The sequence below is a fragment of the Perognathus longimembris genome, chromosome 21 (assembly GCF_023159225.1).
Source record: "Perognathus longimembris pacificus isolate PPM17 chromosome 21, ASM2315922v1, whole genome shotgun sequence".
Lineage (NCBI taxonomy): Eukaryota > Metazoa > Chordata > Mammalia > Rodentia > Heteromyidae > Perognathus > Perognathus longimembris.
Window position 1 is genome coordinate 27813664 of NC_063181.1, and position 21917 is coordinate 27835580.

A 21917-nucleotide genomic window follows, 5' to 3' on the forward strand; every position below is an offset into this window, starting at 1 on the left:
TAAGAAAGGATTAACGTCACTGAGGGACATGGCCAGCCCATGAAGCGTGTGGAGGGCCCTGGTCTCTACCTCTTTTTCCCCTGTGCAGCTCTGTTGGCCTGCTGCAGGATTTCCCATGGTCTCCTGCTTTGCCATAGGCCTAAAAGGAGTGAGGCTAACTGATTATGGAAAGTAACCCCCAAACTGAGTAATCTCAGAAATGGTATCATATTGCTTTGGCCTTATTGAACTTAGTAGATATAAGCCACGATTGATGTGGTGTGACGGTGAGACTGAGGCAGGATCCTGAGTTACAGGCCAAACTTGCTACATAGAAAATTTCAGGGCAGTAGAAGCTATACAGCAAGGTCCTGTATCAAAAACAAACAAAACAAAACAAAAACCAAGTGTGGGGGGAGGGGGGACAGGGGAAGATCCACTATGGCTAGTCTATAATCACTTCAATCTATGACTCTTAGGAGAAAGGACTCTTGGGGAACCTTGTTAGGAACCACCCACCACATTTGTCATTTTCCATAACTACTAAACCATGAACATTTTTAGTTCAATAATAAATCAGAATTTTCTGTGGAAATCACTTCACTAGTCAGCCTTCCTTCCCATTTCATAGTCAACATCTTGGACTCTATTTCATTCCCTGTACATAGATGATTGCAGAATTTTCTTAATGCTACACAAATCCTCAAACCTTTCATTTCCTCTCTGCTCATAAGTGTTCCTGAAGCATGACTGTGTTGTTTCATGTTTTTGGTCACAAACATGTAACGGTTCTGTGCAATCTTCTTGCAGTTGTGAACCTTTTTTTTTTTTTTTGACAATCCCACTCTCTTTATTATGCAAAACCCTTCCTCTGAATCCCCTCCTAAGGGGGGCGGGGGCTTGATCAATACTATTCTCAAAGATGAAAACTCTGTGGTTAAAGGTTTCTTCTTGGGATTACTGACAAATTTAGTCTTAAATATTTTTAATGCCGCAGATGAAGCCACAAAGGCCTAAGGGAAGCAAGGTTGCTCGAGGAAGCATTCTTGAGGAAGCATTCTTAGTGTTCTATATTCTGGCCACCTAGCATTAGGGTTTAGTCTAGTCTAAGGTGAACAGGTCCACAAGGAGAAACAATGAAACCACAGACTGAAGATATCCTGAGTGGTGGATAGCTTTTACCCACTGACCTAACGCGGAGGTTCCCTCGGTTCCTTCCTTCTCCACCATGAGATCTCAAGGCCTTGGCCCAGCCGGGAATGCCTTCCAAAAGGGTCCTTAACAAGTTCCCCCATAAGCCGCATTAAAATCAGAAACAGCCCCTGCCCTACCCAAGCACAGCCAAAGAAGAGAAACAAAGAAAAGGCCACAGCCTTAGGCCAGATTTGTGGTACTGCAGGAGTTCGGCCTCCAAGGTGCCAGAATTGATGGGAGAGGATGCAAAGCCATTGAAAGATCCTACTTGTCCTTCTTGCTTTCTCTACGTGGCACTGTGGTAGGAGTGGAGGCCACAGACGACTCCTCCTCCAGGATCTGATCTCCACTCTTGGATAACTTCTTGGCTCGATGGTAGAGCTCATTCAGGTTAAATTCACCAATCACATTCTCCTCAGAGAAGGTCCAAGAGACAGCTCGTCCTTTCTTGTCAATCTGTGGCCGCATTACCTCCTTGCCACCTTGGAACAGGATCCGGGTGGGGAGTTGTTTGGTGAGAGGTGATGTGCTCACTTTGTACCGCGTTCTAACATCAGTGTAGCATCCACATCCACTTTCCCAAAATTTAGTCCAGTGCAGTTATACTTGAGGGAGAGGTCTGTGTAGATGGGAGCAAATGACTGGCAATCATTAGACCAATTGGCAAAGAACTCCACAATCCAAGTGACGTTCTTGTCCCGCTCCAGTTCTTCATCTGTGGTTTTATCACTGAAGTATTTGATATACTCAGGGCCCATATACAGAGGAGGTTTGCAGGTCATCAGAAACACTATGCAGAGTGTGATGTAAAGAAGTCCCATTCGAATATCCAGGCGGAAGAAAAGAATTGCATTTGCCACTTTACTAAATATGAAGATGTTGCCTACATGTTGCTCTCCAGTGATTGACCCTCGACTCTTCATCATCACGATGGCACTGAGAAACATCAGGATCTCTACTTCTCTCCAGTCAAAGTCACACGGGCTGCCATCTTCGCGCTGGGTAGGGAGACCGTTGCACAGTGGCGGTTGTTTCCTCACGAGCAGGAAGGCAGCAGAGAGCAGGGCAGACAGAAGGCAGTAAGGGCGGGCCAGCCATTGTGAAAGCCGCGGCACGGAATAGATCAGAGCAATGAGAGGCGCCAGAATTGCCATCTTCTAGGCCCTGGCGGCCCAGCCGCAGTCTGGCGACTCTGCAGTTGTGAATCTTATTCCCTCCAATTCATAGCACCCACTGCAGTTCAGCTGGACTTCACCATGTCCAATTCATCTCATGCTTTCTCCATGCTGGTTTGTCTTTGCTTTGTCTTTTCATTTTCTGATTCTACACACTGACCTTCTCAATGAAGCCTGCCCTGTGTGCTACCTTCTGCACAGATAATTTTGTTCTTAATTCCCAAGGAACAAGTGGTCTATGACAAGTACTTTAATATTTCATATATTCTGACTGCTTCACTGACTCCAAATTTATCTTAGACACTCTTCTTCAGCTAAGCTGAAATCCATAACTCATTATATTTCTGTCCATCTACAGCTTCTGACTATGTCTTCAGTCCCCCCAGGGACATGTGGTAATATCTAAAGATGTTTTTAGTTTATGCTGCTGAGATCAAGTAGCCAGAAACCAGAGGTCCAACAATATATAGACTAGCTCTATACAGATCTACAGAATAGCTACCTATACAATGGAGAATTATCTAGCTCAGAATGTCAACAGTGCTATAATTAAGATCCCTGTCTTATCATGATCATGATCATGGAGCTGTATGAAAAATTCATTAAGAATCTGGATTCTGAGTTCAAATTTAAGCCCTGCTATTTACTAGCTGTATGACCACTAACCATGTACCAAATTAAAAGCACTCGCTAATAGATGGTATTGAGAACAATTGGGAGTAATAAATGCACCCAATAGCACCTATTAGTGAGTAAGGAGTTAATAACTGTAGCATACTTAAAAAGCATATCTAGCCAGGCATTGGTGGCTCACACCTAATCCTAGCTACTCAGGAGGCTGAAATCTGAGAATTGTGGTTCAAACTACCCTGGCCAAGAAACTTCATGAGGCCCTTATCTCCAATTAAGCACCAAAAGAATCTGAAAATGAGGCTCTGGCTCAAGTGGTAGAGTGTTAGCCTTGAGCAAAGGAAGCTCAGGTACAGAAGTTCAAAGCTAGCTTGTGCAGAAATGTCTGTGAGAACTCCATCTTCAAAATAACCAGTGAAAGTCTGGACTGGAGGTATAGTTCATGTGAACTAGCTGTAAGCAAACATGAGTTCCTAAGTTCAAACCCTGGTACTGTTGATAAAGTGTGTTAAAATGTCTTCTGAAGTTCCAAGAACTGTAGAACCAACTCAAAGAGAAAGCCAGAGTAGAATCTTACTGAACATTTTAGACCTCACTGGCTACATCAGTTCGTTGTAGCCGAATGGCAGGTCATTGCTTTTATATTTGATATGTAGAGCTACTCAATAGATTTTTTAAAATCATAACTGATTCATTTCAGCTTCAATGCTCCTGAGGAGCATTCTTCTTTCATTATTTCTGAGACTCCCTGCCTAATTTCACTAGCTAATACAAAGCAGTGAACTATCTCTTTCAAACAAGGGTGAATAGTCCAAAAGCCTTTAATGGACTCATTGCCAGGAGAGCCACCCAGTTAGTTTTAGCCACAAAGGAGGCCATGAATACCTGGTGGCCAGGACAAAGAAGGTGCTGAGGTAAAGGAGAAATGGGCATGGAATGGAATGTGTTTGCCACAGAACAATACAGTTTGCAACTGGCTAAATCCAGTAATTTTTACTTTAGCCTTCTGTTGGGGCCCTAGTCTTCATTTGGTCATGATCTGTTCTAAAAGATTCTGCTCTTCCTTAAGGGGTGGTTTTATTCCTTTGTAGTAAAGATGATATTGATCATTCATGTCTTTTCTGAGAACACAGCTTAGAATAACGGCAAACACAAAATGGAGGCAGAGATGATTGGCTTTTCTCCTGATTTTAGTTAATTTATGACAGCAGACTGGAATTGAGTTTTCTCTATGGTAAGAACAGCAGTGGATTTTGAATACCTATGAACATTGCCTGTAAGAAAATTCTACCCCTAGGTTCAGTTTACAGAGCTGAGGTCACTTGTGAATCTGGAAGTCTAAAGTGCAATATTTTCTCTGAGAGATGTTGTTATTTATTTTGCATTTCCCTGGCACTCATAGCGACTTCCTGTTTCCAAGATTCTTCCAGCAGATGACCAGATCTTCTATCCTATATTAAAAACAACAACAACAACAACCACAAAGAAACCTGGGCTCATCCACATATATGTGACACAACATTGTGAATGAAGAGATAAGGTCCTAAGCCTAACTCCTCCCAGGCTTCCCACACAAATTTTACAATACTTTTATAGGGATTGCTTTTCTTGTTTCTTCTTCACTCTGAATGACATCCAGAGCCTTTGTAGAAATGATTGTACCATTAGTCTTGTTTGTGCTGAAAATAGAAAATAACTTCTGTGAATAATTGTACTCATAATTACCCTGCAAAGACAGCTTCTTGTCACCCTGGGGATGTGCACACATCATATATGCACACATACATGCTCTGTCTGCAGAGACATGCTTTGTCTGGACACCATACTCACATTCCATCAATTTCTAGACCCCGTGCTCAATTCACTTAATCCAGTGCAAGTTAATTTTCCTGGAGGGAATCAGTAATGAAAAGAGAACTTCCCTTGACCCTGAGTCTTATGGGAAGGCTGTTTACCTCTGGGCAAAAACACAACACATTGAACTTTACTTGCTTTCTTTGTTATCATACCCCGCAGTTGCTAAAACTTTTTTATTTTTGCAGATTGTTGGATTCTTGTGTAGCCTATTTCATTTGAAAAAGGAATGGGAGTGGCAAAGAGTGGACATACCACTATGCACTTTTGTCTTCATTTGAGGTAAACACTGGTTAAAAGGAAATCAAAGAATCTCTTATTTCTTGCTTTTTTCTTAAAAAAAATAAAACAACAAATAAGCCTTCATTTCAATCATCTCCCACATTCGTGGGGAGGGTTCTTCTCACAACTAGCACTTCCTTGGAGGTCCCAGGCCATATTAGTTTGTACCATGCCAAGCTGTTTTTCACAGGTCATAGAAACCCAGCTTCTAGGCAGGGACTATAGTTCCCACTGTGGGTTGTAGAGAACAAAAGGTACACAAGGAATGAGCCACCTGCTGGCTATAGTCTCACCCACATGTGAAAGTGGGCATTGATCATGAGAGATGCAAGGTTCAACATGTGACTGTGCCATGTCCACAGCCAGATCCCTAAGGACTGGGTCTCTATGGGATGCTGCCTGGCAAAGCAGAAGCAGGCAAGTCTAGAAGCCTTGCACAATGATGTAGACCTGGACTGAGCAGCATCACGCGGATTGTCTCACAGTGGAACAGAGAACAGAGACTTCCAGTCATTTTATTTCCCGATTCTTCTGCTCAAGAAAGTGGCCACAATTCCACCTCTTTTTCCTCTGGTTTTCTAACAATTTAAATTATTCAGATACTGGTAACATGATCTTTGAATTCAAGTCTTAAGATGGATTTTTCCAAGTTCAGGGTAGCCTTCAACGCTGGCAGGGGAGTAATGGAGACAACCATGGGAAGTATGGAAAATGGGAAATCACAGTGACAGTAACGGTGGAAGGACACTTAAAATGGAGCCAGCAAGCATGGCTTACATATGATTCCAAATCCTTCTCTTCTGGGAGATCTCATAAAACCCATCCCTTCTCCACTTCAGTAGCCCAAGTTAGCTGCCATGATTCTTGGCTTCCTTGGAACATTAATTTCAGGCTCTCTAAATCTCTGTCTCATGAATTCCAATTCTTAACATCCACAAATAAAGTGTTTTGTTTTTGTTTTAATTTTTTGAGTTTCTGAGTTTGAAGTAATTGATTGAAGTAAAATCAAGGACAGCAAAGTTTTCTTTAGCCTCCAGCACAAGGCTGGATCAATCTAAGAACTGGGATAGACAATTCTGGATGTTAATTCATTATCTTTCTTCTTCCCTGTGCTACTTCTCTCCTGTCTCCCATGTTATTTCTCATAAATTCACTTTTTCTCAGTACTGCCTCCCTTTGCTTTTTCAGACACTTCCTTTATTTAGATATTTGTGTCAATCAACATGATTATTTATTGATGACCAGCATTTCCTGAGACATTGTGAAGAGAAAAAGGAGTAAAAAATACAGTATTTCACTATGGAATGTGATGTTTCATTCTATGAAATTTAAAATAAGTGTGTATGGAAGCATAATGTTATCTGGTCCTCATGGTACTGCCAAAAAACCTCATTCCTTGAAATTTCTCTGGCAAGCCCCAGCAGTCAACTCAGATGTCATGCATTCTTTCAAAGGAGAATCACAGTCCCTTCATAAGAAATTCTTCTTGGTGAAAACATTAGTAAATCCTCTGTTTTCACTGGGAATACACTATTGATGCCCCAGTACTTTTGCTGGAGATAGCACCTTTGATGCGTGGGCTATGATCACAGTTGCTGCAGCAACTTTGCGGAAACTTGCAGGTCACTAGCCTATTGGTGGGTCCCACCCACTTCGGAGCAGCTCTCTCCATCACTCCTGGCTCTGCCACATGGCCTCTCTGCAAATGTCCACACAGACACAACCCCAAAGTATGTCCATTGTCTCAATCCAAATAAGTTGACCAAGATACTTACTGTTCTTAGTCTGAGTCCATATCTTTTATACCTTGGTTCAAGATACGTCAACATATTTATTCAATATTTCTGTCATGAGATATGCTACCTTTTGAGGCTTGAAATGTTTACTGTTGAATAAAGTTGGTTTTGAAAAGATAAAATGCTAGGAGTTTTAAGTATGTCCATTATTCTCAGTTTTGCACTGATGTTTTCAAAACATTTATTAATGTGAGACACTATGTAAAAGGAAACTTGGAAATCATTGGCCTTGAGAAAGAGAACGCTTACCATAGTTATCTGCAGGCCTGGAGACAACCAACAGGGCAAAGAAGTCTGGATAAGGTGGCTCAGGCAATGAGAATATGAACACCTGATGTTGACTAACTTGCACATTTTTAGTTCTTCAGAGGTTACAGGAACTTTTTCAGTCCTGTTAGCCACACATAGACTCTGCCTATTAGTCATGCAAACCTCTAGATAACCCAATTCCAGATGCATAATTGGAATGGCCACCTTTTCAGAAAAGATGAAATTTTTTATCAGTGTTGAATAACCCCTTTTATCCTAGTGATATGCAGAATCAGTTTCTGGATATTATTCAAGTCTATCAAAAGGAATATGAATCATTTCTACTTGAATTCTCTAAAGGTTTTCTTTTCTCATTTGCTTTTATGTGGCTCAGAGAGGCCTCTCCAAATGTGCCTCTTTGACATAGGAATTATTTTAAGCTACAAGAAATTAAAAAGACAATACAAGGAAATTCCCTGGCCACTTCTCTTTACCATATAACCGGGGATCACTGAAACTTCAGTGCATGCAGATACATGCAGTTCAATTAAGAGCAGCTTGTAAGTGCTGGTGTTTATTATGTGAATCATAATGATGATGTCAAATACTTTTGACATGGTAAGGTGCAGAGGAGTTGGGAATCTGGAGATACAAGGGTAGAACATGACAAATGGTGCCCGCACAGGCTGGAGATGGTTTATGATGAGATTCAAGCTAGATATCCCCATCTACTCAACAGTTGTTGCCAACTTCAGGCAGTGCTAGAGAAGAAAGTGTTGTTTGTTTAGGACCTGGAGAAAGTTCTTCAGGTGATGCCTCATGATGAACATACATCTGGCGAAAGCTGCTTTGGAAATGAGCTCCCTTATTTCCTAAGTGTGGCAAAACAGACAATTCAGGACAACATTCTCACCACTGCAGAGAAATACAAAACAGTTAATGATTCTGTACCAGTTCCTCTTAAAGTTAAAGATGAGAGATGAGAAGAAAAGAAACTGAAGAAATGGCATCAAATCACCTGTTATTAATTCAGAAGAATAGAATGCCTCTGTTTCAAAAGCTGCCATGTGTTTTCATATTCCAAATAATCTTTTAAAGGCAAAAGTATATCAATAAACAGGAACATGGTATTATTAAACAAAAAACACAGATACCCTTATGAGCAAAATAACTAATTGGTACTTAAAATATTAGTTAAAAGAAATGCTCCTGCCATCTTAAAAAACTGTGTAAAGGCAATTAACTGTACATCACATGAGAACTTACCTGTAGAAAGAAATATGAAGTATATTCCCTCAGAACATGTTCCAGGTCTGTGAGTGAAAGAACAGTTGAAGAGGCTATTCACATCAACTGACATGTGGAATGGCAATCTCTTCATACAACTACTTAAAGATAATAAAATTGTAACTACAACAAAAAGAGAGAACTTGTGTAGTGTTTATAGCCAAAGAAATTTCCATTGTATCCATTTCTTGCAGTCATCTCACGTTATGCCAGGAGTGTATTCCTTTCTCTAAGAAAACTCCCTATTTACCAGGATAAAATCAAGGGGATTATTTATTCTCTTTTGCTCCTAAAAGAAAGCTCCTTTATAGCCTACACAGAAAAGTCTTTAAAGTATTGTTCAACACTTGAAGCCCTCTAGAGCAAGAAAGGAATTACTGGTTCTCCAAAGAGTGACATTCATTTTCTACTCTACTGTGAAAACCCTGGATTTGAGAGCTCTAGTATTCCATATTGAAAAGCAAGATTGATGTTCACGAGCCAACTTAGTGCCGTGTGTGAGCACAGGAGGATTGGAGGGGTTGGTTGTTTTGTTTGTTGTGCTCTGCTGCAGGACTGGCTGGCCTTGGTGTTCTTTATGAAAGTGCTGAGGTATTAGACAACAGTGTCCTGTAAAAGAATTGGAAATCTGGAACTTCAAAAATCCTTAGATGTGGTGACAATTCTCATTGTTGCATTTCTTTTTTTCTTGTTGATTTAATTTTGTTGTCAAGGTCATGTAAGGAGGGTTACAGTTACTTTCGTCAGGTAGTGAGTACATTTGTCAAACTTGTTACCTCCTCCCTCATTTCTCTCCCACCTTCCCACCTCACCAATCCCCCTCCTCCGCAAGTTGTACAGTTCGTTTACAACATATTGTCTTGTAAGTATCACTGTTGCATTGGTTCTCCCTTTGTCCTTTGTGTCACCATTTTGATGTTCCCCTTCCCTTCCCTAATTCAAATGAATGTATATACAATCCCTAGGGTACCAAAATCAAATACTCTTTGTTGCATTTCATTATAGAAAATAAAGACTATTTTTTTCTGCTACCAGTAAACAAGATTTCCCTCATTTGTAAAGAATATTTTAATAAAATACCTTAAAAGGCTAATAAAATAATAAGGCACTCAGAAAATGTTTTTCTCATTACCACCATGACCTAAAAAAACGACAATTACGGACAGATTGTTTCTTCAAATTTTTATGTGTATTGAATGTGTTCAATATACCTTTTACTCTCTGGCAGTAGTTTTGGAGAATAATGTCTTCTGAAACAGTTTTCATCTAACTATTAACAGAGGGTGGGACTTCTTTCTGTCCTGCCATCTGTCACAGGCATTGATTTCTGGTTTAATGTTCATTTGATTAAGACAAGCCTGTTCTTTTTCTCTTCTACCTTTCTGAAGAGCTGAGTAAAGGCAGAAACTTAGTATTTTACCTATCTCTTTTTAGAAGAGAGAATGTACTAAAGCAATGAGCATTATACTATGTAAACTATAAATTAGAGCAGTATGTGTCAAAATTATTGGTCATCAAAAATACTATTCAGTAAAAAATTATAGTTTAGTGTGTATTATATGACTTTACCTCTATAAAATTGAAAAGATGCTAACATACTATTTCTGAATATATGCAATGGAAACTGGTTTGCATGTCAGTTTATAATTGACATTACTTGTGGCACAGAAGAGAAAGTAACAGATCAGTGGATGAGAATAAAAGGAGATTGTACCATTTTATTTGTTACCACCAGAACCAAAATATTTGTAACATTTGGTAGTTACATGGATTTTTGACATGATGATATCCATCCTATTATTTTCTATGTGATTTAAACATTTCATAGACAAATAAAGTAACAAACAAAAATAGAATACTTGCACAAATAAAAACTTAAAAAAAAACTAGGTCAAAAGAGGTAAGTTGATCTGAATGAATGACAAGGCTCTGGATACAGCTGGTCTGTGTATTCATGCTCCCAACTACCAAGATGAGGGCTAAGAGACATTGTGGAGACAGTTGCTGGGGGCTCATTCCTGTAATCCTAACTACTACAGAGGCTGAGATCTGATGATCACTGGCTCAAAGCCAGCCAGGGAAGGAAAGTCCACGAGATTCATCTTCAATTAACCATCAAATAGGCTCTACCAGAAGTAGAGCTGTGGCTCAAGTGGTAGAGTTCTAGCCTTGAGCACAAAAGCTCAGTGACAGGGCCCAGGCACTGAGTTCTATCTCCAGGACTCTGGGGGGCGGGGGGCGGCATTTATATATTGATGGAAAATAAAGCACTCACCTTCCCCCTGACAGTCATATCTTAGGACTGTCCTTGATGCCCACCCTACTGAATCATCTTTCCTCCCCTTACCTGTGAATAAATGAACTAGCAGTCGTGAAAGAGAGCTCTAGACCACGGCTGACTTCCCTAACACAGAGGCTGCTGAGACCTTGAAATTCCTCAGTCAAAATAGCAGTTACTTATCCACCCTCCTCCATGTCGCCCCACTTGCATCTGCTCCCTCCCATCCCCCCTTTCTCCTTAATGTGTAAAGAGCCCTGGTTGTAAGGAGCATGCATTCCCCTCAGCTATGCATCCTGAAGGAGACTTCCCAGGCTTCATTCCCAAATAAAGCCTGTTGGTCAGCCGAATTTGATTTCTGCCCCCCCCCCATTTTTTTTTTTTGGCCAGTCCTGGGCCTTGGACTCAGGGCCTGAGCACTGTCCCTGGCTTCCTTTTGCTCAAGGCTAGCACTCTGCCACTTGAGCCACAGTGCCACTTCTGGCCATTTTCTGTATATGTGGTGCTGGGGAATCGAACCCAGGGCCTCATGTATACGAGGCAAGCTCTCTTGACACTAGGCCATATCCCCAGCCCCTTCTGCCCCTTCTTGATTCTGATACCCTCATGACTCAGTTGCCTTACAAATGGTGTCCAGAGCCAGGATTGTGTTCCCCAAGGACTCCCATCCTTGTAGGAGATTCGCTCCACTTACTCTTTCTCTCTTTCAACCTTGCCTCTCGTTTTCTTCCTTTCCAGTGGCTTTCTGCGAGCCAGTGGGTCCCCACATGACATCCCCTCCAGCTTGCTTTGGCCAATTGGCATCACTAACGCCTGGAGCTCTGGTCTCCCCTCTCCTTCTCTCCCTCTCTCCCTCTCTCCTTCTCTTCCTCCCTCCCTCCCTCCCCCTCTCCTTCCTCCTCCCCCCACCTCTCTCTCTCTTCCTTTTCCCCTGCCCTTCCCCAGACCTCCCTGGAGTCCATGGTTCTACTCCTCCTTCTGCCCTGTTGCTTCTATCATGAGCTCCAAGCCAAAGTCGTTGGTTGGTGTATCTCCTGCATGGACCACTGACCTTCTCATCCTGCCTCATCCAGAGTGAGGGCCTCACTTTGGGGCCCTGGGCTTAGGGACGGTCAGGGCCTCAGGAGGTCCCCTTTGGGAATAAAGTGGAGACTCCCCTTTACTGACCAAAGGAATCCAGCTTTTGCATCACCGGAATACTCTGATTGCTCTAAACACAGTATCGGTCTCTGCTCTTTCCCTTCCAAAATGGGCTCCCAAATTTCAATCTTGGCAGACTCTCTTCTTGGCTTTCTCCTCAAGAATCTGAAAGCCTTGGAAATGATGGAACTTCTCTGCCTTCGTTTGGCCTCAATACCAATGGAATAAACAGCTTCTCACAGTGAAACAAAATGGCAAGTAGTTGAAAGTTCCCTCCACCCTGGTCTTTTTCCTTCTCCTGACTACATTTTTTCCTGTTCCTTGACCCAGATGCTCTGGAAACCTTTCCCCTCTAAGCAACCCCTCTCTGTCCCTGTCACCCTTCCTCTGTGCTCCAGATTGGTGTAGCTGACAGCCTCCAATCCTGTCCAGTCTCTACTGCCAGCTCCCTCCTCCACAACTGGATCTGAACTCCTTGGAGTGACAATTTTTTTAAATCTCCACACTAAATTTATCAGCCACCCCCCCCCCCCTCAGATATCAGTGGGAAAACAAAAGTCAACAGCTGGAGCACAGCCCCGAAATGCCCCAACAGGAGCTACTTAATGTGGTCATTAACAGCCAGAATAAAGAGGTAAATAAATAAGAAGAGGAGAGACCCCTTAAAGGTAAATGCTAACAGTGAGTTGCTTCCCTGCAACCCCCAAATGGACTGGACTATGCTACACCTCCCCCAACACAGGCTTCATGTCTGTCTGCTGCTCTTGTTACCTGCTTCCATTGTGACAAAGATGGACATTGGACAAGAGCTTGCCCAAACCCATGGCCACTCTCTAAGCTTTGCCCACTTTGTGGTATATGGGGACACTGGAAAATGGACTGCTCCCCCCACCCAGGAAAGAACCCCTCACCCTCTTGATGCAGTCAGATCTGGAGTTCTCCCTCCCTCAAAAACTAGAACGAGGAGGCTTGGGTTTGTTTGCCCCCTCCACGAGCTTCCTCAACAATAGAATATCGGGTCACAGAGACAGGGGCTGGCCAGCAAATATCCTTTCTGCTCCACTCTGGGGCTTGTCTCTCCTACTGAAGGGCCAAATTTACAGATTTCTGGAATTCACCTCAGTTTCTCCATTAGCCTCAATGTCTCACTGCAAGTAAAAAGCAAAGGAACGTCTTTCCCTCACTGAAGTTTAGCAAGCTGGCAGCTTTACAGTGTATCACAAATTTTGCTGAAGGTCACTGACAACCTTGAGGTTTGTCACCAGCCATACTGAGTTGCTGCATTAGCCAGAAAACCTTGCTAACAAACTGGTTAATGAGACTGGGAAGTTAAAGGAAAGGGGATGTTGAGGTTTATAGGACAGTTTTATAAAAACAGTGTAAACTTTGGAAAGAGAATTGAGGAAACAGAAAATTGTTTTCTTTAGATTAGAAAGGATTTGAGAAGTAAGAATTGCCTTAAATGTTTGTTCTAAAATGGAAAAAAAATGAGAAATTAAGACAAACCACAGAATGTTCAAAGTAAGTTGCAGATGCTGTGTATATGTGTTGAGTTTTATAAGACTGGATTTATAAAATGGTAATATTGGCATGTAATTGTAATTTAACACTGATCTAAGATTTTTACCTAAGGTCAGAATTAATACACTGATGTAAAACTATTGTTAATTATATCTCTGTTCCTCAAGTACATAAGCCAACTTAGATACAAAGCTGGAGAAAACATCAAGCAAGCCAGCATCCATGTATTCCTCTTGTAAAAGAGTTTGTGGCATCTACAATGCTGTCAATCTTATTTAGTAAGAAACTCATTTGTTTAATAAGTGGTTGTTTCAGGGGCTGGGGATATGGCCTAGTGGCAAGAGTGCTTGCCTTGTATACATGAGGCCCTGGGTTCGATTCCCTAGCACCACATATACAGAAAACGGCCAGAAGTGGCGCTGTGGCTCAAGTGGCAGAGTGCTAGCCTTGAGCAAAAAGAAGCCAGGGACAGTGCTCAGGCCCTGAGTTCAAGGCCCAGGACTGGCCAAAAAAAAAAAAAAATAATAAGTGGTTGTTTCAAACTTCCAACATAATTGCTTTTAAGTCTTTTGTCAATGCAGATTTAATCCTCTGTAGCATTCAAGTCAGACCCACGGAGAAGTTCCTCACCAAGTGCCTAACAGCTATCTCTCAGGCAGCAACCCACCTTTTCTGCTCCAAAGTTCAAAACCTGACTCTGCAAGCATGAGACCTCTTCTCCCTTGTTGACCCATATCCGTAGGAAGTAGCCAGACAAGACAATGGCAGTCCCTTTCCCTTGTTCCCTATGCTTTTCCAGAATCAGGAGTGATGGAAAACAATTTAAACCGAAAGCACTCACCTTCCCCCCAACAGCTGTATCTAAGGACAGTTCTAAGATGACCCTTAATGCCCACCCTACTGAATCACCACTGACCTCCCCTCCTCTTATTCCTGACCAAATGAACCAGCACTCTTGGAAGAGAGCCTGAGACCAAGGCCACATCTGACACTGACACCCCTGACTAACACAGAGGCTGCTGAGACCTTGAAATTCCTCCTCAGTCAAAATAGTATTGCACATCCACCCCACCACCATCTCACCCCACCTCCCTAAGCAGGGCCCTTCACTCTTTCTGCCTGATATTTTAAAAGCCCTAGCTGTAAGGGGGATGGAGACTTGGGCATCCTTCCCAGGTTTCATTACCAAATAAAGCCTGTTGGTCTGGTGAGTTTACTTTCTGCCCCTTCTTTATTTTAATACTCTCATCACTCCATTTCCTCCAGTTTGTTCCACCTCTTTGCCTGTGTGCTGTTGCGACCTGGAAAGAAATCTAAAAAATCAAGAGCTCTGGTTGTCAGAAAAATATGGATGCTCATCCCTTGGTCCTTTGAGCGAGGTGCAGAAGGAGTAAGTAGGTAACTTGCTGCCCGGATTGCTAATGGTGCTTAAACTCTGACCCCAGAAATCCAGCTCCACTTAGCTTAAGCAGTGTGTCAGATATGTAGGTGTAAATACTTTATGAGAGCCAACATTTATCCTTTAGCTGTGGCTAATATTAATCTAATTTATGTTTTCCACAACAAATTTCTTCATCTTCTTAGCTACCCTTCATCTTTGTGAGGGTAAGTGGAAAATAAATTGCTTTCTGTCCCCCCGCCCCTTTTTTTGAAGCAAGTGATAGCCAGGGGATAGTGCCATATAAAAGTAATAATAGAGCTGTTTGAGTTGTGGAACTTGAAAGAACATACTGAAAACATCTTTTCTTATTGTCTGAGAATTTCTTCAAATTTGATTTTTCTCCCCCCAGGCATGATAAACTAGCTAAGTGGAGGCTGAAGAAGCTTATGAAATTGAAAATAGTATTTGTAAATGATAAAACTACAGGGAATTGTTCAAACATCCTTTGGATTTTCAGTTGCTCAAAGACTAAATTTACAAAACAAATCGCAAGAGTTTAATAAGGATACAAACAAGATATTGACTTTCACTTCGGGCTAGAAGCTTCAGCCTAAGCTAAGTATATTAGCTATGACATTTTGGAGATGTGATTCTTCTAACCCCATATGTTCTGGTAGAGGAAGTGGTTTGGTGGACCTGCTGGCTGGAGGTGTCAATCACTGGGACAGAATCAGTGACCCCCCCCCAAAGGCTCACCTGAATATATTGTCCCCGAGTCCCCTAAATTTTGCCTGTGACACACGAGCATGTGTGTGGGGGGAGGGGTTCTTATTTTCCAACAGTATAAAAATAAAAGTAAAAAAACAACAAGCACAGTTACAGCAAGGCAGCACAGAGGACATGAAGGCCACTCAGAAGAATCAGTAGCAGGACCAGAAGAAACCTGTGGTCTCAGGGTTTCTCAGCTGTTGCATTAGGTTAACCTTACTTCTTCCCCCATTTTTTTCTCCCTTCAGGCAATTTTTCAGGTTGTACTTGGTTTGTTTAAAACAGGCAAGTCCCCCTTCTGGGCAGTAGCCTCAAGATAGTGGGTTTAGCCTAAGACATTCAAACATTCTAATATTCCTCCTCCCCTCTGGCAATTTGTCAGATTATGTTTGCTTGTGTAAAACAAGCAAGACCCTCCCCTGGAAGTAGCCTCAGGTTGGAGGGTTGGCCTGACTATCTGAGGCTCTCCTTCCCAGGACATGCAACTTCTTCTTCCCCCCTCCACTCCCCCGCTTTCCCTCCTTGAGTATTCCCTGGCTACTGTCAAGACATGAGGACACCTGAACCTGATCTGGAAACTTCCAGCTGAATGGGGATTGAGAGGCAGCCCAAATACTGAAGGTACTCAAAGAGGGGTGTAGTGGGGAACGTATTTAAGTAGCATTAAAACGCCATCCAAAGGCCCCCTGTAGAGTTTAGTTTTTAAATCCATGATCATTTGTAGTTTGATCTAGGCAAAAGCTCACAAACTTTGTTAGTAATTTAAACACAGGGTCCAAGCATGAAGAATGCGAGGAGTTGTGTCTGTGGCTTCAACAATGGCAGCAGCCAAGTGGCCCATGAGAGCCTAAACTTTGTTTCCATAGTTTGTCCCTCCACATGTCCTGAAGTATCGATGCTAGTGCAACGAGGTGTTGCTATAGCAGACACTCCTTGTTATGTTAATAGGAAATTTGGGCAAGTCAGATATCAAGAACCATACCTGCCAGGGAGGGCCTTTAGCCCTGTCTGCCCTGAGGTTTGATAAATCATTTGGGTAAGATTGGAGATTGTTGGTAACAACACCCTTAATAATTCCCCCAAGGCTGTAAATAAAGTAGTAATACCTAGAGCAAAGAGAGTTGTCACTTTCTGTTGTTGTTGTTTTTCTTCTAATAGTAGAGGTTAGGAGCTACAGGAAAAGTCTTGCATAAAGCCAGGCATTCGAATGGTGGAATTATTTTCAAAGGTCACATGTTGGGGATTAGGTTCTAACTGGGCTACCATCTAGTAGTCCACAGTGTGATGACGATGTGACAGGCAACTCTCCAGAGAGTCTGGTTATTTATTTATTCATGTGTTTTGACAAACCTATACCCAATGATCAGGCAAACTTTATCCCTTTGGATGTTGTTAGCATACTTGCTCCCAAGTACCGGGATCAGTTTGAAGGTGTTTTCTCCCGAGGAAGAGGTAGCCTGGGCAAGTGGCTTTGAGACCAGGGGAGGAACCATTTAGCTTACCCTGGATTTAATAGCTCCTATTTTAAAGCTCTTATGTTTTATAGGTCTTCCTATTAATCTCTTCACCTGGAATGATGGGAAGACCTTTACTTATTTAAAAGTGTATCAAGTAGCACAAAGGAATTTTTTTAGAACAAAATATCCTTCCACGGCTTCTTTTATACCTAACAACAGGCAGAGTTTAAAGAAAGCTGAAAGTGCTTGTCACCCTTGAGTAAGGTACAGATTCTGGTCTTGGAATGTAAGGAGGAAATTGCATGGCTCTCAATTACCCTTCAACATTTTAAAAATCACTCAAAACGCACCAGAGTATTTCAGAGTAGACACTGTTAGGTTTTCCTTAATCTTGGCAACAGATTCTTGTTTGTTGAGGTACAGGTGTGGTGGTTTCCCAGTCATTGTAGGACTTTTGTGTCTTTAAGCAAGAATCAAGGAAACCACAGCCAGTACAGCCAAATGGCAACAGTTAGGAGCAGCGAGAGGTAGCGTCAAATCAGAATGCCCATCTCAAGCTCAGTTAAATCACAGCCTAGGAAGATGAGAGCAGATTTTGAGTTTTCTGACTCCACCTTCCCTTGCTTAAAACGTGTGGTTGTTTCAATGTAGGTTAAATAAAAGCATTGTACAGTATTGTAGACTCTGAATTCAGGCTGAGTCAATTATTTGTCCCATTGGGAAAATCAGCTTCTGTGTATGGGCTTTAGGATAGAAGAGGTTGATGGGTTCATACTAAGAGAATCTTAGTCATAAGGTCATAGTTAGAATTACATATAATGGGCTATGTAATGTATAACAAAGGAGAGTATGAGGCAAATGAAATGATGGATCATCATGGAATGGTTAATTGTTGGTTTCTTCCTCTAGAATGTATCTACTTTGTTGAAGAATTACTTGAACCTGGGGTATGTACTGGGCAAATAACAGCACAAAAAGGCAGAGTTCTATGCACACTAAAATTGGTAGTAGTCAAACTATTCAGAAATGTTGACTCCCAATTCAGTCTGACATTACATGTTTGCTATGGATTTCTTACTTCTTTGGATAAATGATGCTATAGTAAAATTGAAATATGTAAATGTTTCCATGAACTAATTATAGAAGTCATCATCCTGTGAAACAGGTGGAAGCTATTTTCAAGTAGTTGAGATGTAATTGATATGATAATGTCTTGTATCAGTTTTATTAAAAATGAGGAATTTTGTACCTAAGCCTTACACTCCATAAGAAGAGATTATTTAAAGAGCCTAAAAATCTGTAAATATATTGTGTACATTTTTCTTAGATGTAAAGTTTAATGCATATATATCCCCTCCACAAACTGCAGCTCACAACTCCCCCTCCTCTCCTTCTAGTTGCTTACTCCTCCATCTTATTTGCAAGCTGAATGAGCTATAGAATTGGAGAGAACATAATGATTATATCTCCACTTCTGCCCTATGAGGAGACCTCTAGGTCTCCTGAGGTGATGAGGTGCTATGCAGCTCTGAAATGATCTTGGGCATTTGCACTCTTGGACATATGCTTTACTACAACAAGAATTTAAAATGAATTTTTACTCCCCAGAAAAGTGTGATGTCATGCCTTCTCAGACTCCATATGTTCACTATTGACTTCATGTACCACACTGGGAAATACAAATAAGCATGAGTGTGACAGATACTTTGAGAGGTCAGGCCAAGGCAGCTCCACATTGTAAACCTTGGAGTTAATTAACCTCTAGTGCCTCTTAAACCATCCCTCTAGCCAAGCATCTCACTTGTCTTCACAGGACTCTGTGGTGTTAATCAAGCCAATCTCTTGGGGAGAACTGCTCATAAAAAAGAGTAGCTTAGAATTTATTTGGACCTAATTTACACCAGAGGTCTTCTTGCTAATTCAGCCACTAAGCTTTTCCTTAGGATACTCTGGGAACTTCCTCACTATTCAGTTAATGTCTTTGTCTGTTGAGTGCATTCTTGACATTTTTATTGCTATTCTTCTTCCTCTCTTGAATTATGATAAACCAAAACAAAAGATAAAAGTCTATTTGTCTGATCTTGGATTCATACTTTGATCATCTCCTTATTTAAACCACAAGAGATAAGGCATACTGGCCAGCCACTGACCATGATACCTTGAATAAAGGCCAAGAGGCCAATCCAATCCTTTTTGATTTCAGGAGTGGTAATGCCACTCCCAATGTAGTCACAACCTTATCCCTAGTTCCAGCACATGCTGCTATTTGGGACAATAAAAAGATGCAATTAATAAGTGAAGAATCCTGAGACGGGGGAATTGTGATAGATTATCCAGGTAAGATCTAAACATAATCTATCTATCTTTATGAAAGGGAAATACAAGATAGAAGAAAATGTGACCACAGGGGCAAAGATTTAAGTTATAGGGCTACAAGCCAAGGAATGCCAACAGACCCCAGAAGCTAAAAGGTACAAGGAACACAGATGAGTCAAAGATTCAAATGCAATGAGGATTTTTTTTTTCCAATTAGCTAGAAAACACTTGTCCTGTTGATGAGCTGGCATGAATCACTAAGTAGTTGTAATTGTGACACATGGCTATCTATCTACTATCTGTCTCTTCATGTATCTCTAGCCCATGGGTAGTTATGAAAAGATGAAGAAATCTGTCTTTCCTTTCCTTTCCTTTTTTTTTTTTTTTTTTTTGGAATTAGCAAGACTGTAGATGTTTTGTCAAATCTGGAGCTTAGGGGACAGGTTTCCAATCTGGCTTTTAACTTTGGGTTTTAGGCATATAATGTTAGACCAGAATATTAGCATTCAGTAACAATCTTTCTTGACCAACATGAGTATCTCTAAAGAACATATTCATAATAAGATTTTAAAAGAAATACACTAGCCAAGAAGAGTATACATTTATAATTCAGGATCCAATTTAACATTGAGTTTTTTGATAATGGAATTGCCACCCCATAATATTGGAAAAAGTTGGTTCTTTGTAACTCACAAAATAGAGGTGAAAATGCACATGCATTTAACCACAGTGTATATCAACCAATTCGCACAGAACAGCAACTGGAGCTGGATTTACTTTCTAGAAGAATTTGTGTTGTTGTGTAACTAAAGTTCATACTTAATGTGTCACTGGTGTCTTATTTGTGTTCACATATGACTCTAGGAAATTTCAGCTTTGTCTTGAATCTAAATGAGTGTTTATTACAACAGAATGGTGCTCCAAACTCAAATACTAAATACATCTTAGTGGCTTTACTGTGAGTCATAAATTGAGAACAATTTGGATTTCTGTCAAAAGATATATAGTTTATTAGACCCTTCCGGATATATCTGCAAATGTCAAGTCAGTTTATTTCATTTTCTTTCTTTAAAACCAAGTTTATGTTTTTTTCTAATTAACCTAATTGCTTCAGTGTTTCATAAGTGTTTGTTGGATTTGTTGCACAACTCATATAACTCTCTGGAATATGAATTCAAGGAGTTCATTGCAGGACATGTGCTTTAATATGATAGCTTTAGATATAACTAAGTGCCATTAGAAGTAGACAAACACATAAGAAAATTACCAGAAAAATTATGTAACAGTCATGCTACCAGCTTCATGGCCATTTTCATTTATGAAATTGCCTGGAACTGAAACAGAGAATTTTGGCAGGTTGCCTAATTTGTACCAGTGGGATAAGCAGTGAAAAAAGATTCAAGGAAAGTATCTCACCTGAAATGGAGAAAAGAGAAAAAAACAGTTTGGAGCCCAAGTTCTGCTACTTAGTTTTAACTTTTCCACTGTAGTCTACAGCCCAGAAGTGAATAAAAAACAATTGGGAAGCTTGTGTAATTCAGATAACTAGGTTCTAATTTCAGGATTTTGATTCAGTAGGTATGGACAAGATTCAGAAATCTCTCTCTCGGTCTCTCTCTCTCTCTCTCTCTCTCTCTCTCTCTCTCTCTCTCTCTCTCTCTCTGTGTGTGTGTGTGTGTGTGTGTATGTGTTGGTACTAGGGCTTATACTCAGGTCCTGGGCACTGTCCCTTAGCTTTTCTGCTCAAGGCTGATACCCTACCTCTTGAACCACATCTCTACTTTTTTGTTTTGGTAGTTAACTATAGACTTGTATGTCATAGACTCTCTTGTTCAAGCTGGCTTCAGATAGAGATCCTCAGCTCTTAGCCTCCTAAGTAGCTAGGATTACAGGCTTAAGCCACCAGAACTCAGAAGGAATCTGAAATTTTAAAAGGTGTGCTGATTCTCATGCAAGCATTTGTTGGGTTACATCTTGATTACAGCACTAATCTATTATTATGCTTTATTGTCCACCAGAAAACATTTTCATATGAAGCTGAATTTAGCTATATAAGATATGACTAAGTTGTAAACTTGTTTAGCCACACTGGAAAGTGATATGGAGATTCCTCAGAAAGCTAAACATAGAGCTCCCCAAGACCCAGCAGCCCCACTTTTGGGCATCTACCCAAAAGACCACAAACAAGAACACACTAAAGCCACCAGCACAACAATGTTCATCGCAGCACAATTTGTCATTGCTAAAATATGGAACCAATCCAGATGCCCCTCAGTAGACGAATGGATCAGGAAAATGTGGTACATATACACAATGCAATTTTATGTCTCTGTCAGAGAGAATGACATTGCCCATTCATAAGGAAATGGAAGAACTTGGAAAAAGTTATACTAAGTGAAGTGAGCCAGACCCAAAGAAACATGGAATCTATTGTTTTCCTCATAGGGAATAATTAGCACAGGTTTAGGCTAGTCACAGAAGAGGATCACAAGAGCCTAATAGCTATGACCCTATGAAGACATAAGATGATGCTAAGTGAAATGAACTCCATGTTATGGAAACGAATGTTATATCACTGTTGTAATTACTTTCAACATGCCATGTGAAACT

General features: G+C 41.0%; 1 protein-coding gene across 1 annotated transcript; it reads right to left on the minus strand.

Annotated features, from left to right (window-relative positions):
* Positions 1–798: 798 nt before the first annotated feature.
* Positions 799–2327, minus strand: LOC125339289 (thioredoxin-related transmembrane protein 2-like). The gene is given in 2 exon segments (XM_048330388.1): positions 799–1742; positions 1745–2327. Coding segments are annotated over 2 exon segments (888 nt in total). The 3' UTR covers positions 799–1437.
* Positions 2328–21917: the final 19590 nt, after the last annotated feature.